Genomic DNA, 18,344 nt, shown 5'->3' on the forward strand with positions numbered 1-18,344 from the left:
CTGAGAGGGAATGGCTGGTCTTGGCTGTTCAGCCACCTTTCTGGTCTCCCTCACCAGCCACCAGCCACCAGCCACCAGCCAGATTATCATGGAGGACAGGGTAGGGAGACAGTGGCCTAGCACTGGCTACAGTCCCATTCTACCTATCTCCCCTACAGAGCAACAGCAGAAGGAGACAAGCCCCCACCCAAACAGGTCATCTCCAGGGAAGGCAAGCAGGGACTGGCCACTTTCCTACCCTCTCCTCTAAACACTGCCACAGCTCTCCCCCCTCCTCCCCAACACTCCCTCCCTCCTCACCTGGCCCTGCTCTCTGTCCTGTCCTAAACTCTAGATGGGTGCTGCCTTCACCTTGCAATCTCCACCTGATAAGGGAGGAAACCAAGAGGGCCAAGGACTAATTCAGAAACACACAGGGACCCAGAAAATCAGGGACACCCTCCAGTATCAGGGCCTTGGAAAGCAAGTGCAGTTTGCTGAATGGGTAACAGCATGCCCCACCCCCAGATCTAAAGAGCTGTCTATTGTGACAAATACTCCCACATTTCAGTGGGGACACCTGGCAGTGAGGGTTTCAGAACAGCATATAAAGATACGGAATACAAGGAACAAAGAAAGCCCTCTCTAAAACACCTCCAGATATGCATATGTACACAATCAAACCGACTGAAGTATAGTGTATGCAGGGGTGGATTCCAATGCTGTAACTCCTTTGAACACTTAACTGACAGTTCAACAAAATGAATACTAGGGAGCTGAAACGTGCTTTTGTCTAATAGGGACAAATGGAGAGGCGGGATGAGCAAATACAATAGTGAATGGAACCAGGTAACTTGAGGGGATGGGTAAGATTGGCACAGACAGGGGAAAATGATGGAAGGGATGGTATTGAACAAGAATCATTGCAGCCAGGCTCTAGAGGCTCACATCTGTAACCCTAGCTACTCGTAAAGCTGAGATCTGAGGATCAAGTTTCAAAGCCAACCCAGGCACTAAAGTCCCTGAGACTCATCTCCAATTAACCAACAGAAAACCCCACAAGTGGCGCTGTGGCTCTAGTAGAGTACAAGCCTTCAGCTGAAGAGCTCAGGGAAAGCACTCACACCTAGAGTTCAAGCCCAATAACTGACCCCAAAAAAGAAACATTGTACTCCTAAATTAGCATGCTGAATTGAAATCGTCTTGTACAACTACTTAAAGATAACATTGTTAAACAGGAACAAGTATCCCCAAATCCTAATTAATTAATTAATTAATTGATTAATTGAAACACCTTTGGGTTTCCAAGTGGACACCTGTCATTTGGGATGAACGAAGATCTGCCCTGGAGCCCAAACAAATGCCCAAATATGGAGTCCTCATTTAACATGGCTTTATGTTGCATAGAACCCATACACATGCTCTGCCCAATACTTGACATTATTATAGATTATTCAATACCCAATATAATGTAATTTCTGTGGAAATAGCTACTACACTGCGGTGCTTACATTTGTGGTATTTTTTTACTGTTTTACAAATGCCTTTGCTGTTCTCCCCACCCCACCAGCCCCCCCATCACCTACCTTCAGTGGGTAATTTATTGAGTTCTCAGAATTCAAATAAAGAAAAATGAACCATGTAGTATACAACTCTAGTCAAATACAAGCCTATGAATATTTAATCTATCTAAGTCTATGAATATCTAATCTGCAGGCTCACTGATTAAAGGTTAAAGGAAGAAGAAAACTGTCCATCTAGGCATATTCAGACTTAATTCAGCAGGGAATGCAAGTCAGACCTTGCAAGAAAGGCATTCATGGGTGTGTGTGTGTGTGTGTGTGTGTGTGTGTGTACACAGGTTAGGGAACTTGAACTCAGGACCTGAGTGCTATCCATTAGCTTTTCGTGCTCCAAGCTGTCACTCTACCACTTGAGCCACAGCTCTACTTCCAGCTTTTTGGTGGCTAATTGTAGATAAAATTCTCATAGTATTTTCTGCATAGGCTGGCTCTGAATTGTGATCCTCAGATCTCAGCCTCCTGAGTATCTGGCATTACAGATAAAAGCTACAGACACTCAACAAGGATATACTTTTTTTTTTTCAAGACTAGGACTGGAACTCTTGATCTGACACTTTTGTTCCTCTAGCTGGACCACACTCCAACTCCTTGAGAAGGGCACTCCTGACACAGTCCCTCCAGTCTACCAGTTGAATGCATGGTTGGTTGAGATGTGATACTAGGGTATGTGCTGATGTCAGAGAATCTCCCACATCCAGTTCCTCTCCCTGCCAAGCCTTCCTCAACCTGACTACCCCATCAGCACCACCCCATGGTTCCACCCACACAAAGTAGACTGTGCATTCACCCAGCTGCAGGCCGTACCAGGGCCCCTTGTGCTTCCCCAACACCACCAGGCACGTGGCATGCAGATACTGGAGCAGTCACCCCGACAGAGCTCTGCCAGCCCTGCGCCAGCTACAGCTGGGCCTCTAAGCCACACCCCCGACGTACACACAGCCATTCTCTATATGGGATAGCATCCAGCTGCTCCTGAAGGGCAGTAGTGAGCTAACTACTACAGAGCCCTATGATGGCTTGAAAACTGTCCTATCAAAGGACTAAAGAAACCATTCTACGGAAGCTCCTTGGTTTCTAAGCCCCACCACCCCTGCAGAGCCCAGCTGGGGATGGAGATTTTGGGCTCAACTTGGCCCTTAGTGGTTAGTGAGGGTCTGGTGTGATGTCAGAGAAGACCAAGCTCAGCAGGATCTTCACACTCTGTTGCACCTCCCTAGATACCAATCACTACCTTCCTAGTGGGAGAAGCGGCAAAGACATCTCCTCCCCTAGTTCCAGCACAGGCCCTTGCCCCTAAGCTGTCAGGACTTAGGATTGGGTCTTCATTCAACAGCCAAGGTGCCATGGGTAAGCAGAGACCCAAATGGGCTTGGAAAAAAGCGGAAGCAGACCTGCACCGCCCCATTAGCCTGGGATCCTGGGGGCTTTAGGAGCAAAAGCTTAGCCAATCTGGAAAACCAACATGGCTTCCAGGAAGGCCTGAGCTAGGCCGTTCAACAGACAGTACCAGAGACCCACCCTGACCCAATCCTGTCAGTGCTTGGACCCTGATCTTTTTTTTTTTCTTTTTTCCACATATCTTTATTGTAATTAATGGAAGGGTTACATTCACTAGATAGAAGGTACATTGCTTCACAAACATTGATACCCTTTCTCATGCCTTGGTCCCCATTTCCCTCACCCCGCCCCCACCCCTCATCTTGTTTTTCCCTCTTCCTTATACGATTTCAAAAAACCAAATAAGCATATATATAATATATCAGATAACAAGGTGAAATACTGTAACAATATGAGATAACCAAGGATCAGCAAAAGAGATGAGAGATAACGTAGTACATTAAGGACAATAATCACTCATTATATGGCTTTTGTTTCTATAACCTGAGGTCCTTTCATTTAGCGTCATACTATATGGCCTTATGTATCTAGGTTTTGCTCTATTGTAAATCTCTGCTAGGAGAGCCCAAGGTTTCTACTGATTATGACAAACGAGGGAAACCATTGAGCCTATGTTCCTCTGAGTCTGGCTTACTTCACTTAATATGATTTTTTCTAAGTCTTTCCATTTCCTTACAAATGGGGCAATGTCATTCTTTCTGACAGCAGCATAGAATTCCATTGTGTATAAATACCACATCTTGTTGATCCACTCATCAACTGAGGGGCATCTGGGTTGGTTCCTTATCTTTACTATGGTAAATAGTGCTTCAATGAGCATCATTGTGCTAGTGGATTTAGTGCGTCCTTGTTTCTGGATGATTGGGTAAATGCCAAGTAGTGGAATTGCTGGGTCATAGGGGAGTTCTATGTTTAGTCTTTTGAGGAACTGCCATACTGCTTTCCATAGTCGTTGAACAAGTTTACACTCCCACCAACAGTGTAGTAGTGATCCCTCCTGGCCACATCCCCTCCAGCATCTGTTGTTATTAGATTTCTTGATCCTGGCCATTCTAACTGGAGTGAGGTAGAATCTTAGAGTTGTTTTGATTTGTATTTCTTTTATGACCAGAGATGTTGAGCATTTCTTCATGTGTCTAGGCCATTCTTATTTCTTCTTCAGAGAAGACTCTCTTGAAGTTAGACCCTGATCTTACCTCCTCTTCCCAACCCCATTCCTAGTGGCCTTCTTCTCTGGCCATATCCCCAATTGTCACTCAATTGTGACTGGCCTGCAGATGCCATGGAGCCATGCTCTCTTCTCCCTCCCCACAACATCTTGGCATCCTCAGCAAGAAGTGAATTACCACATTATCTCCTCCCTACCCCGCCCCCGCCCCACTGTGCTCAGATGCAAGCACAGAAGTGGCTTATTCTAAACTTAACCTATCTCTGGATGGGTGACAGGAGGTCTTCAGAGGCAGCCCAGTCAAGATATTCAGGGACTTCCTTCTCTTGTATCTAACCACTGTCCCCAGACTGCTGACTACACTTCCTGTCACTGACCCCCACGTCTGTGAAGCAGGCCTCTGTAAGAATACTCTGGTAGTCCTTTCTAGACTTTAGGAGCACACAATTGGATACTGAATCTACTTCCAAAGCTGGAAGCCTTGCATGGATTACCTACTTCTGCAAGTCTCAACTGCTTCCAACAAGAACAATGACTGGGCACTCGTGGCGCATTCCAGTAATCCTAAGCTATTCAGAGAACTCAAAGCTCAGTGTTATGGTTCAAAGCCAGCCCAGGCAGGAATGTCTGTGAGATTCTTATCTCCAATTAATCAGGAAAAAAAGCCAGAAATGGAGCTGTCGCACTGGCCTTGGGCACAAAAGCTCAGGACAATGCTCAAGTCCAGAGTTCAAGCCTCAGGACTGGCACAAACGACAGAAAAATGAGGGAACAATGGTATGGCCACATTCAGAGTTGGATGGAGGTGTCCACATGCTATTTACAGAATGGCTCAGCCTACCTTGAGGTTCCTCTTCCAAGAGCTCAGCATATGCCCAAATCAAATTCAGCCTGCTCAGCCCCTACTCCAAACCCTGAAGATGCCACTCCCCTAGCAAGAAGCTTCTGTGGCTTCCACTTCGCCTTAATACGCAAGCTTCTCCAGAATCTGATCATATCATCAGCCAACCCTTCCCTCCCCATCACTCTTCCCAGATCTTCCCAAAGCTCCCCCTTATACCCTGACAGGTGGTCCCGCCTCCAGGGAATCTCTGCCACCTCACCAATCTAAGTTGATCCTCTCTTCTGAGCCCTCCTACTCCACATTCTCCACCTGCCAGCTTACAAGTGCCCCAAAGCCAAGGTTCACCCACACTTACCAGCTGCTTGTTAAAGTTCTGGACACACTGTTCAAACTGCTCATCCTTTGTCTCATCCGCCTTCCCCAGTTTCTGAAGGACCTGACAAAGCAGAGAAAGAGTTACCTTGGAAAGCAAAGTGGCCCAGTGAAAGAAGATTCAGTCCCCAACATCACAGAGCATTGTCTGGGGTGTGGCTTCCATCACCCCACCCAGGACACTGAACTAGCTAAAGGTCTCCCAGCTGCTGTGATCCCCAAGGCAGGGGCCATGGTCTCAGTGTGTTTCCCACTGTTCCTGTGATGGAAACTCAGTCTTTGCTGCCAGTCTTCTGGGAGTTCAGAGGAATGGGGCATGATGGAGAAGACAATCAAGAGAGCCCTGCCCTTGTGAATAAATTAATATGATCATCTTGAGAGTGGGTTCATCACCACAACAGTGGGGTTCACAGACAGATAGATAAAAGTGTTTTGTTACCCCTATCAGGTTGGTCCCAGGACCCACCTCTGTCAGACACCAAAATCTGTAAATGTTCAAGTCTCCTCCATAAAATGCCTTAGTATATGTATAGAACTTACACGTATCCTTCAATAGACTTTAAATCATCTCTAGAATGCTAACAGTATACAATATAATATAGCTTATGTAAATAACTGCTAGCCTGCAGACCACTAGAAGCCCACAGAAGGAGACAGGAAAGAAGCTCCATACCATAAAAACTATCCTCCAGAAGAACTCCTACAGACTCTGCCTGGGGGCCTCTCAAAGATCTTTTACTACTTTCCAATAAACTTGCTCTTTTTGTGTGAAACTTTCTTATGTTCTAATTATTTAATGGGTGAATAAAGTGAATCTATATGTTGTCCTTAATACACTATGTTATCTTTCATCTCTTTTTGCTGTTCCTTGGTTATCTCATATTGTTACAGTATTTCACCTTGTTATCTGATACATTGTATATATGTTTAGTTGGTTATTTGCAAAAGGGGTGGGGGTGGGGAGGGAAATGGTGACCAAGACATGAAAAAGGGTATCTATGTTTGTGAAGTAATGCACCTTCTACCTGTTGAATATAATATAACCCTTCTATTAATTACAATAAAAATATATGAAAAAAAATTTTAAAAAGAAAAAGAAAGAAGTAGAAACTAAAAGAAAAAGAAGCTATGCCATCGGGGTTGTTACCTTTCTTTCTTTACTACTCTTCCTTTCTCCTTTTGCTCCCCACATGTTATAAGGTAGACACATATGCCAGGCTCCAGCATCTTACAGCTATAACCCTTGCTACTCAGGAGACTAAGATCTAAGGATGAAGATTTCTAGCCACCCTTGACAGAAAAATCAGTGAGACACTTGTCTCCAATTCAGTAGCAAAAAGCAACAAGTGGAGGTGTGGTTCAAATTGTAGAGAAGCAGGTAGGAGCAAAAACTCAAGACCGGAGCCTGGAGTTTGGCCTAGTGGTAGAGTGCTTGCCTAGCATGCATGAAGACCTGGGGTCAATTCCTCAGTACAACATATGTAGAAAAAGCCAGAAGTGGTGCTGAGGCTCAAATGGTAAAGCTCTAGCCTTGAAAAATCCCAAGGATTTCAGAAATCCCCAAATTTTCAGGCCTGAGTTCAAGGCCCAGGCCTGGCAAAATAAATAAATAAATAAATAAATAAATAAATAAATAAATAAATAAATAAGTATATAAACCTTAAGACCTTGTGTTTGAGTCCCAGCTTTCCTCTACCACACTATCCTCTGGTGGCTCCTCATCCCAGGCCTAGAAGTCATGGACCAAATAACCAAGGGCTAAAACCACCAAGTCGATGAGCCAAGTAAACCTTTCCTCTTAAAAGTCTTATGAGTTGATGATCTCAAATATATGTTATAGTAATGGAATGCTAGGTAACACCATTTTCTTTATAAGTCGCCCAGCCTGGAGTGTTCCCTCATACTAGCACAGAACATGTGAAGACAGCACATGTTCTCACCCTCACCCAGGGCTTAGCCTTCAGCAAAAAAGCAGCAGGTTCAAGACAGCTCCAAGTCCAATACCAGTAGACAGTGTGAAGACCAGAGCCCTTGCTGTTAACATCACACTGCACCCTGGGGTGGGAGGGTCCACTCCAGCAGCTGAAGAGTCGGCTGAGCAGAAGAGGGGCCAGACAGGGGTGTCCCTATATCACCACATGACTCTGTTACCTGGCCTGGGGCCCAGGATCCCACAAACATGCACAGTATAAGCCCAGAGCTGGCAGTAGCCATTCTAGACCAAGGAAAGCAGTGAGGGCAGTTCAGCCTGCCCAGGGCCATCAGGAATTAGCTGATGACCCTGTGTGGCCTGTTAGAGATGACAGGGCCCAGCCAACCTAGTCATTCTTCCATAAGACCACTCTTTGGTTCTCACAACGTTGCATGCACACATGTGCCCATGTGCATACATAGGCACACATACTTATACTACATGCTCTGCCCAGGCTCTCTGATATCCACAGATGTCCTCTTCAGCTGAGGGGGGAGGTAAGGGCAGAGAGGGAGACCTAAGTCCAGAAGACCTAGAAAACAGTGGGAGCTGGACTAAGGGACTAAGAGGAAGCCCTGAACAAAGGGCTGGCCCCAGCAGCTCTTCCTTGATCTTGTGTCCCAGGTCTGCTCCATCCTACCCAGAATACTCTACATGGGAGACAGATTTGAAAAGAGAGAGGGAGGGAGAGACTGAAAGACAAGGCAGGCCAGGGACTCCCATTCTCAGTAGCAACCAGCAGCTGCCCATGTCCAGAGGCATATCCTCAGACATAGCCTCCCTTTAAAAGCCCCTCCTACAATGCCAACTTTACAAACCCAGAACCACATCAGGACTCTAGGCTCTGTGGACCGCGCTCACATGGGCTAGCACTGCCCTATCACACCTTCTCTGGCCCCCAGAGAAGGCCAGTCCTCATAAGCATCTCTCACTAAGCACCTGCTCTGTGCCAGCCTTGGACATTTCTGCTGGAGACAGAGCCAGAATGGAGACTGTATACAACTGGGGCGGTCAGGGAAGACCTCCTGGAGGAAATAGCAGCTCAAACCAAAGAGACCCAAGGCACATGGGGGAAATTTCAAATGGCTGAAAGCAAGTGAAGGACGGAAGAGAAGGTATGTGGTGTACGCTAATGTGAAGGCAAGTACTGAGGAGCAACTATCAGTAACGTCATGATGTTATGTCTATAGTGACAGCAGAGACAGGATGTATACTCCTGTGCCCTCGCAGCCTCACAATGAGGTTCCCCAAGCACTGAGACGGGCAACAGGCAATGCTGTAGTCAACTACAGCATGGCCTGGTCCTGGGAAGGTCACCCAATTTCCACCTGACTACATTCCCCCACCTCATAAAGCAGGAAGCAGGGCACATGGCTGTGCTCAAGGAATCCCAGTGTGGCTTACAGAGGGCATCCCAAGTCAGAAGCAGGGACTAAAAATTACCCGTCACCTTGATCAAGGACAGCTTCCGGTGTATACCATTTATATGAGATTCCTGCCATAACTTGGCTGTTAGGAGAGATCTTTCTCACCACCCTGGCACCTTTGGTCCCATGCTGTCCCCTCTCTGGCCCCAAAATGCTGGATAGCCACACAAGCACCTGTCTTCATCCTGGTGTTGGGGCACAAGGCTGTTCTCTCCTGCTCTACTACAGTCTTCGCCAACAGATATACTTGCATGCCTGCACAGGTGCACATAAACATGACCCTCTGCATGCATATGAGGTCTATCCATCCCATCCATTCAACGCAAATGAGAGGGTGCCACAGTGCTGAACTCACAGACAGACAGACCAACCACTGGAGGAAGCAGAAAACTGAGAGTCCAAGAAGGGCTTGGTGTAGCAGAGGAACAGGCAACAGAATTGTTCTTGATTTTTGTCGTTTCAGTACTAGCATCTGAACTAGGGACTTTACACTTGCTAAACATCCCTTTTGAGCACTGGTTATACTGAGCTAGGGCATTGCTTTTTTTTTTCCCCTGGGCCTGTGCCTTGGAACTCAATCAGACAATTTTTATGTTTCCCACTGTAGCTGACATGAGAGGTATGCATGATCGTGCCTAGCTTTCCCTGTTGAGAGGGAATCTCATGAACTATTTTTTTCCAGGCTGGCCTGTGTTCCTGTTATCCTGATCTCAGTCTCTGTGAAGCTAGGAAAACAGGTGAGCCACCTAACCTGGATGCCCACACTGAATTGGGCTTTGAAGCATGAACAGGAGTTGGAGAAGGTAATACCCTCTGTCCAGGGCTACATATAGGGTAGGGAAGGAAGACCCAAACTACCAAGAGTACTCAAACATTACACAATGAACCACCCAAGCCTCACTCGGTACTAGACAAAGTGGAGCTTCTGAGGTGGGGCAGACAATGAGTGTCAGGGTGTGTGAGCACAGGAGGCCCAGACAGCAGAGAGGGAAGGAGAGGAGAGGGAGGGGGAGGCAGCCAAACAGGAGCCAACAGTCTATGCAGCCTTATCAGCCACTCACTGTCACCTCATATCAGCTTCCTGTCCCCACATCCTCAGCCCAAGGCCAGAAGTGAGTGGAACTGAAGTACCTGACAATGACCACCCACTTGGCCAGCTCTAGAAGCTCTCTGCAGCTGCAGAATGAGAGAGTCCCCTGGTAGGCAGACAGTTCTCAAACACAGCAGTGTCTCTTGGTGCTCAGCAGGGCCTTGATGGGAGGGTCCCACATGCCCTGGAGGCCCTTTCTGGCCTCCCGTGTCACCCAGAGGCATTGGGGTCGCCTACTCCCCATTGGTCCCAGAGTCCACTATCAACCCTCGAACCCCAGGCAGAAAATGGCAAGTTTTTGCCACAGAGCTGAATCCCAGAGCCACCATCCCCAAGAGAAGGAAAGCCACCCCAGGTCAAGAATCACATCACTTCCTACCCCCTGACCCAGCCCTGCAAATTACTACCTCCTCACCTCCATGGGACAGATGGCAGGTGGGTCCAGACAAATCAGGGCACAGAGCCACCGGTGGCCCAGGACTGGCCATGAGCTGGGGAGGGGCGGAGGTCAGCCAGGAGAGCACTGCACTGCCCATATCTGTATGGCTCCCCTGGATAAGCCTCAGACCCCCCGAGGCTTCCCACCCCTCCAGTAGACTTACCACTCACTTGCAGACAAACCCTCTGCAGAACCCCCAAGTCAAGTAAAGAGCCAGGAAGGGAAGAGCTTCTGAGAGGGAAGCAGGCACAAACCTAGTCAGTTTCATCCCAGGATCCAGGCCAGGCAGAAAAGCTGGAAGTCCCTTAACCCATGAGGTACTCTTGTTCTGTCTGCTCACTAGAGCCAGAGATGAGGACCTTCTACATCTCATCAATGTTCTCAGCACCCCAAGGTACATGCGTACCCACAACACACACACATGTGCACGCGCGTGCACACACACACACACACACACACACACACACACATACCTCCCTCCCAGGCACCCACTACTCCTCTGCCAAGACCCCCGAGAAGACACTCAGTGTTCACCTTCTTCATCTCCTCTGGTACCTTCCCAGCTGCAGCCTCAGAAAGAAGGGCTGGAAGGAGGGAGCCCTGCCCAATAGCAGGGCGTTGCCCCCACATTCTTCCTGCTAGCTGAGGCTGTGGTTGGGGGACCACAGCGGCAGGATACATGCTCTTGAGCCTTCACGCTCTTGAGCCCTCACAGCTTCACAGAGAGCACTGAGGCACTGAGATGGAACAGCAAGCAAGCAAAGGCCACAGCAAGGCACCAGTCAGATTTTCCCTGGGCCCTGACCTCAGAGGAAAAAGTGCAGAAGGCCAACAGACCAGTACCTCTCACACTCTGATGTTTTCCTATATGAGCTCCCAAACCCTTCATACACACACACACACACACACACACACACACACACACACACACACACACATCATTACATCATTTCCCCATCAGACGGGGCTGGGACCAGATCTAATGGGAAGTGACTTTTTTAAATATAATTTTATTTTGGGGCCGGGAGTTTGGCCTACTGGTAGAGTGCTTGCCTAGCATGCACAAAGACCCGGGTTCGATTCCTCAGTACTACATGCACTGAAAAAAAGCCAGAAGTGATGCTGAGGCTCAAGTGGTAGAGCTCTAGCCTTGAGAAAGTCCAAGGACAGTGCTCAGGCCCTGAGCTCAAGCCCAGGACTGGCAAAAATATATATATATATATATAATTTTATTTTAATAATTTTCTTCCTTATTATTGTAGAGGTAGCGTACAAAAGTACTAGAGTTAGTGGGTCAGATAATGTGTATATTTTTTTTCCTAGTGTCTTCTGTTCCCTCATTCTCTCCCAGTCCCTCCCTCCCATCTCCACCCACAAGCTGGATAGTTCATTTTCATCAATGTCCAATGAGCTGCACTGCTACACTTTTCGCCCTTTTTCCCCTCAAGTTCTGTATCCTCCCCACAACCTTTTTGAAGATGTACTCTTGACTACACCATACATAGGTATAGAAGACAGAGTCGTCAAAAAAGGGAAGGGGAAAGAAGTCTCTTATTTCCATATCTTGGAGTTCATTGCAGTATATTATTTTATGTAAATATGAAGAGGCATTTAGGCATTACTCTTCTGTGTTTCTCTCTTAAGAATATCCTCTTTTGGTCTCACTGTGTAGAATCCTGTATCATATCCCAGTGCATTTTAAATCTTACTTCCACATATCCAAGAGAATATGCACTGTTTGTCTCTCTGAGCTTGGCTTAACTCACTTAACATGATTTGTCCTAGTTCTATCCATTTCCCTGAAATGACATTATTTTATTCTTTCTAATGGTTATGAAAAGTTCCATTGTATACAGGTACCACACTTTATGGATCCACTCCTCTACTCTGGGGCATCTGGGTTGTTTCATATCCTGACTATTGTGAACAGTGCAGCAATGAAGATGGATGAGCAGGTGTCCTTGTCATATCCGGGCTCATGATGGATGCTCAGGGTCAATGCCCAGGAGTGGTATGGCTGAGTTATAGGAATGGTCTGTTTTGTTTTGTTTTTTAGGAACCCTCAGACTGCTGTCAAAAGTGGTAGTACTGATTTACATTCCTCCCAACAGTGCAGTAGGGTGCCTTTCTCCCCACATTCCCACCAACATTTGTTGTTCAAATTCACAATGTTGGCCAATATTACCTGGATGAGATGGAATCTCAGCGTCGTTCTGAATTGCATTTCCTTTGCTTTGGCTATTATAGGTTTTTTGCTGTTCCACATGAAGTTTGGGATTATTTTCTCTATCTCGGTAAAGAACATCATAAGGATTTTGATGGGGATTGCAATGGATTTGTGTATCATTTCTGGCAGCATGGCCACTTTCACAATATTAATTCTATCTATCTATGAATATGGAAGATCTTTCCATTTCCTGGTGTCCTCTTTGATTTCTTTCTTCAAATTTTTGGTTTTCACTATCAAGATCCTTTATGTCTTTGGTTAAGTCAATTACTAGGGCTTGGTTTTGTTTGTTTGTTTGTTTGTTTGTTTTGCCAGTCATGGGCTTGAGCTCAGGGCCTGAGCACTGTCCTTGGACTTTCTCAAGGCTAGAGCTCTACCACTTGAGCCTCAGCACCACTTCCGGCTTTTTTCTATGTATGTGGTACCGAGGAATCGAACCCGGGTCTTCATGCATGCTAGGCAAGCACTTTAACCACTAGGCCAAACTCCCAGCCCCTGGTTTTTCTTTTTTTTTTAATGCTATCGCAAATGTAGTTTATTGTCACGATTTCCCTTTCTGTACATTGTTGGCATACAGAAAGGCTACTGATTTTTGTGGGTTAGTTTTGTATTCTGTTACTTTGCCAAAGTGGTTGATCAGCTCTAGGAGCTTGGAGATAGAAGGGTTTTTGTTTGTTTGGGGGCTGGAATACTTTAGGTATGACATTATGAAAACTGTAGATAGGAATAGTTGGATTTCTTCTTTCCTTATGTGAATTCCTTTTCTGTCCTTTTCTTGCCTTATTGCTCTGGCTAAGAATTCTGGAACTATACTGAAGAGGAGAGGAGAGAGTTCCTAATTTGTTCCTGATTTGGGAAGAAATGGTTTTAGTTTTTCCCTTTTCAGTATGATGTTGGCTGTTCATCTGCCAAATATAGCTTTTATTACTTTAACGAATGTGACTTCTATTTCTAACTTCATCAAAGCTTTTAATATGAATGGATGTTGTATTTTGTAGAAGGCCCTTTTCTGTATCTATTGAGATGATCATGTGATTCTCGTCTTTGGCTCTATTGATGTGGTGAATTACATTTATGATCTACATATGTTAAATCAGCCTTGCATCTGTGGGATGAAGCCTACTTGGGCTTAATGTATGATTTTTTTTTCTTTTTGTTTCTGGATCCTGTTGGCTACTATTTTATTGAAGAGCTTTGCATCTGTGTTCATCAGAGAAACTGGTCTGTAGTTCTTTTTTTGTTGGATCCCAGCTTGGGGATGAGTGTGATATTGGCTTCATAGAAAGAATTTGGAATTGCTCCCTCTATTTCACAGAAAAGCTTAAGGAGTATTGGTGTTAGTTCATCTTTAAAATTCTTATAGAATTCAGTGGTGAATCCATCTGGGCCTGGGCTTTTCCTTGTTGGAAGACTTCTGATTACTTCTGTTTTCATCTCAGTGCGTGTTATTGGCCTATTTAACTGGTTTGCATCTTTTTGGTTCAGATTAGGCCGTTTGTATGCCTCTAGAAATTTTTCAGTTTCTGCTTAGACTTTCCCTCTTTTTTGAGTACAGGTTTTGAAAGGAGTCCTTTATAATCATTCAGATTTCTTGGGTGTTTGTTGTAATATTTGCTGTGACATCTCTGATTTTGTTGATTTGAATCTCATCTCTTCGTTTTTCTTTGTCAATCTCACTAGTGGCCTGTCACTTTCATTAATTTTTTTCCAAAACCCAGCTTTTTGTTTCATCAATTTTATGTATAGTTTACGTCTCTATTCATTAATTTTGGTCCTAATCTTCTCTATCTCTCTTCATTTAGTTGTTAGGGGTTTGGTTTGCTCTTGTGTTTCTAACAGTTTTAATTGTATCATGAGGTTATTTACTTAAGATATGTCTGTTTTCTTTATATGTGCGCTTAGTATAAACTTACCCCTAGACACAGCTTTTGCTGTGCCCCAGAAGTTCTGTTGTGATGTTTTCATTTTCATTGAATTGTAAGAACTTTCTAATTTCTCCCTTAATTTCTTCTGTTGTTATTCAGTTGTGTTATTCAGTCTCTATGTGTTTGAGTATTTTCTGAAATATGTTTTGTTGCTGAGAACTAGTTGATTCCCCTGTGATCAGATAGGATACAAGGAGTTATCTATTTGCTTAGGTTCTTTGTGTCCTATGATATGGTCAGTTTTGGAGAAGGTTCCATGAGCTGCTGAGAAGAATGTGAATTGGGTCATTGTTAGGTAGAATATTCCATAGATGTCTGTTAAGTTCATTTGAGTTATGGTATCATTTAATTCAGAGGCTTTTGGTTGACCTGTTCTCTGGTGAGAGCAGAGTATTAAAATCTCCCTCTCACTATTTTTGTGTTGGGGTTTATCATGGGAACTGACTCTAAAGGACCTCCAAGGAAGACAAAGTGCAAGTCAATCAGCTACAATACCTGCAGGGATGGGACTAGAGATGCAAAATTCAGGAGGCCACAACCATACAGAGGCCTGAATAGTGGGAAGATGATCCTCAGACAGGGAAGAGGTATGAGACCCTCTGACAGCCACCTTCTTGCTCAGGTCTCACTGCTGGGCCCACAGGCTGGGGCTACAGGAGTAAAGAGATGCAAGAACCAGTCTTCAGGCACTGTTGCCAGGCCCCATAGCCTCCAAACTCCTACATCCACCTCCTCCCCTCCCATACAAGCTACTCTGATCCCTGCATTCCTCTCTCCTGGCTATACTGGCCCTGGAGACTGACTCTCTTCTTTGGCCCTGTGACCAGGAATCCAAGTAGTACTGCAAGGGGGGCAGAGAGGTCAGAGAGGAGTTCAAAGCCATTACTCCCTCCACATTTCATAGTCCCTTCTCAAATCCTTTCTAAAGAGAGAGTGCTTTCCTAGGGTTTGAACTCAGGGTAATGCTGTGCCTCTATGTTCAAGGCTAGTCTACCACCTACCACTTGAGCTACAGCTTCCCACTTTTCTGGTGGCTAACTGAAGAATCTCACAGACTTTCCTGCCAGGCTGGTTTTGAACCACAGGTCCTCAGATCTCAGCCTCCTGAGTAGCTAGGAATATACAGTGACGAGCCACAGGCAACCGGCTTCTTTTAAAATGGTTGAAAGGCCACAACCTTGCTACTTAGGAGCTGAGATCTCAAAGCTAGCCAGAGAAAAGCTGACACTCTTTATCTCCAATTAACCACAGAAAAGCTGAAAGTGGAGGTGTAGCACATGTGGTAGAATACTAACCATGAGCAAAAAAGCCACAGGAGAGCAAACAGCCCTGAATTCAAGCCCCATTACCAGCACAAAACAGAATGAAAAGGGCTGGGAGCATGACCTAGTGCTAGAGTGCCTGCCTATCCTTTTTTGTTTATTGCTTGCTTGTGCTGAAGCTTGAACTCAGGACCTGAAGACTCTTAGTTTTGCTCCATGTTGGCACTTTATCACTTGAGCCACTCCTCCACTTCCAAGTTTTTGGTAGTAATTAGAAATAGGAGTCTCATGGACTTTTCTGCCCAGGCTGGCTTTCCATTACAACTGTCCTCAGATCTCAGCCTCCTGAGTAGCTAGGATTACAAACATTTGCCACTAGCACCCAGCCAGTTTGGGGGTTTTGTTGTTGTTGGTGGTGGTGGTGGTTTTTGTCAGTCCTAGGGCTTGAACTCAGGGCCTGAGCACTGTCTTTGCCTTTTCTCAAGGCTAGAGCTCTATCATTTGAGCCACAGCACTATTTCCAGCTTTTTCTATGTATGTGGTACCGAGGAATTGAACCTGGGTCTTCATGCATGCTAGGCAAGCACTCCATCACTAAGCCAAATTCCTGGTCCAGTTTGTTTTTTGATGAGGGATCCAAATGAGGTTTACACTTTGCTCCTTACAGCCGTGTTTCTTGGGTCCTATAATCCAGCATATTGCCTCCCCCCTACACACACACACACACACACACACACACACACACACACACACACACACACAAGCACACACATCTATTTGTCAGGTACTTGGTTTATTTTTGCCCTCTATGATCTTATGTTTTTAAGATTCTTTTGTTGGCATATAGCAGTTGTACATTCATGGCTGACATTTCCATACATGCAGGCAATATATGGAAATACACACTGCATTCTCTCAACCAACCTCTTGATTTTGGCTAAAGTTTTTGTTTGGTGTCAGTCTTGGGGCTTGAATTCAGGGCTTGGGCCCTGTTCCTAAGCTACTTTGCTGAGTTATACCATTTAAATTACAGCTCCATTACCAGATTTTTTGGTGGTTAATTGGAGATAAGAGTCTGATGGACTTTCCTGCCTGGGCTGGATTGGAACCGTGGTCCTCTGATCTTAGACTCCTGAGTAACTAGGATTATCAGTATGAGCCACTGGTAAGTTTGACTGTTTTGTTGTGCGGTTTGTTTGTTTGTTTGTTTGCCAATCCCAGGGCTCAGAGTTCAAGGCCTGAGCACTGTCGTTGGACTTTCTCAAGGTTAGAGCTCTACCACTTGAGCCACAGTACCACTTGAGCTTTTTCTATATATGTGGTACCAAGGAAAAAAATCAAACCTGGGTCTTCATGCTTGCGAGGCAGGCACTCTATCCCTAGGCCAAAATTCTTGCCCCTTGACTGTTTAAGAAGGTGTGGGGGGGGGGGGGGGAATAGTTCCTTGGGAAACTACCACATACACTCTAATTATTCCTTTTCTGGTATATAGGTGAAGGTCCCTGTTTAAGCCATAGTACTACAGAACTACTAAATTCTTCAACTGCTCCCCCAGGAGGCTGGGGCCTGTGAGACTCAATCTGACACCCAGTCTTAGTTGTGTTTGACAGAGCACCTAAGATAAGGGTAACTTTTCTCTTGTAACTAGTCATCATCAGGCTGCTGTGGTATATGTCCAAGGCCAACAACTTTTTGCCTGATACTCTGGGTATCCATCAATACTCAACGAGAGAATTTAAGGCTCCAGCGCAGAAATACAGTATTGTAATCCACTTCAAGTCCCCTGATGGGCACATGCATTTCCTTCTGTGCCAGACCCCACTGAATCCAGCCTTTCCCATGTGTCTGGCATTCTGTCACCAACCCTGGAGTCTGGTCTTTGCAGGGAGTGTGAGAAAGCCAGCACTATGAACACCAGCCTTTGTTTTGCATTCAATATGTTATCAATTTCCATCATTCTTTGAGATGATAGAATGTGCCAAATATGGCTATGCCCTCATTAATCTTCCTGTACTTCCTTCATTTCTAGAACAAGATGCTCTAGGCTCAGGAGGGCCCCCTCCTTCCTCCACTCTGGAATCAGCCATTTCTACGAGGAATCTTGACTCCCCTTAGCAGAGGTAGGGTGAGTTCATTGCTACAGAGCAATGAGGTATTTTCATAGAGAAAAGAAAAACTAGGCTAAATAGAAACGGGGCTAGGATTCTGTGGTTTTGTGGTCTCTATGACCAAGTACTGGTCAGATCTGTCCAAGACTGATGTGGAATACACATACATATACATACATACCCTCATGTGCACACCCACACATATGTACGTACACACACACACACACACACACACACACACACGTGCCATAGCTACGTTGGGTTGAGGCAGCAGCATCAGAAGACTGCCCTGGCAAGATTTGGACAGGGGCTTGCAGATGCCGGCTGGCTTGACCACAACCTTCTCTTGGGCTGTGTCACACCTGAGCCACTTGCCGGAGCCTTCCTCTCTGTCCTCATTTCAGGAATATACAAGGCTGAGGCAGATCCATTATGGGAAGGAGGGGTCAGAAGCACACAGGAGGAAGTGACTTCAGCCAGGGCCAAGGAAGGCACCTAGTGCCCTCCCAGCTACTACTGAGAGGCTCAGAGATGTGGCTGCTGCCCCAGG

At 45.7% G+C, this 18,344-nt stretch overlaps 1 protein-coding gene across 6 annotated transcripts in view; it reads right to left on the bottom strand.

The window, feature by feature from the left end:
- The window catches only part of Bin1 (bridging integrator 1), a 59,975-nt gene that overhangs the window by 23,075 nt on the left and 18,556 nt on the right, over positions 1-18,344 (bottom strand). For all 6 annotated transcript variants that reach the window (XM_090342980.1, XM_090342981.1, XM_090342982.1 and 3 more), the window contains exon 2: positions 5,328-5,408. In XM_090342980.1, the coding sequence (XP_090199106.1) occupies positions 5,328-5,408 (81 nt within the window). The remainder of the gene's footprint in view (positions 1-5,327; positions 5,409-18,344) is intronic.

This window comes from Megascapheus bottae, chromosome 12, assembly GCF_031878675.1.
Source record: "Megascapheus bottae isolate mThoBot1 chromosome 12, mThoBot2.hap1, whole genome shotgun sequence".
Taxonomy (NCBI): domain Eukaryota; kingdom Metazoa; phylum Chordata; class Mammalia; order Rodentia; family Geomyidae; genus Megascapheus; species Megascapheus bottae.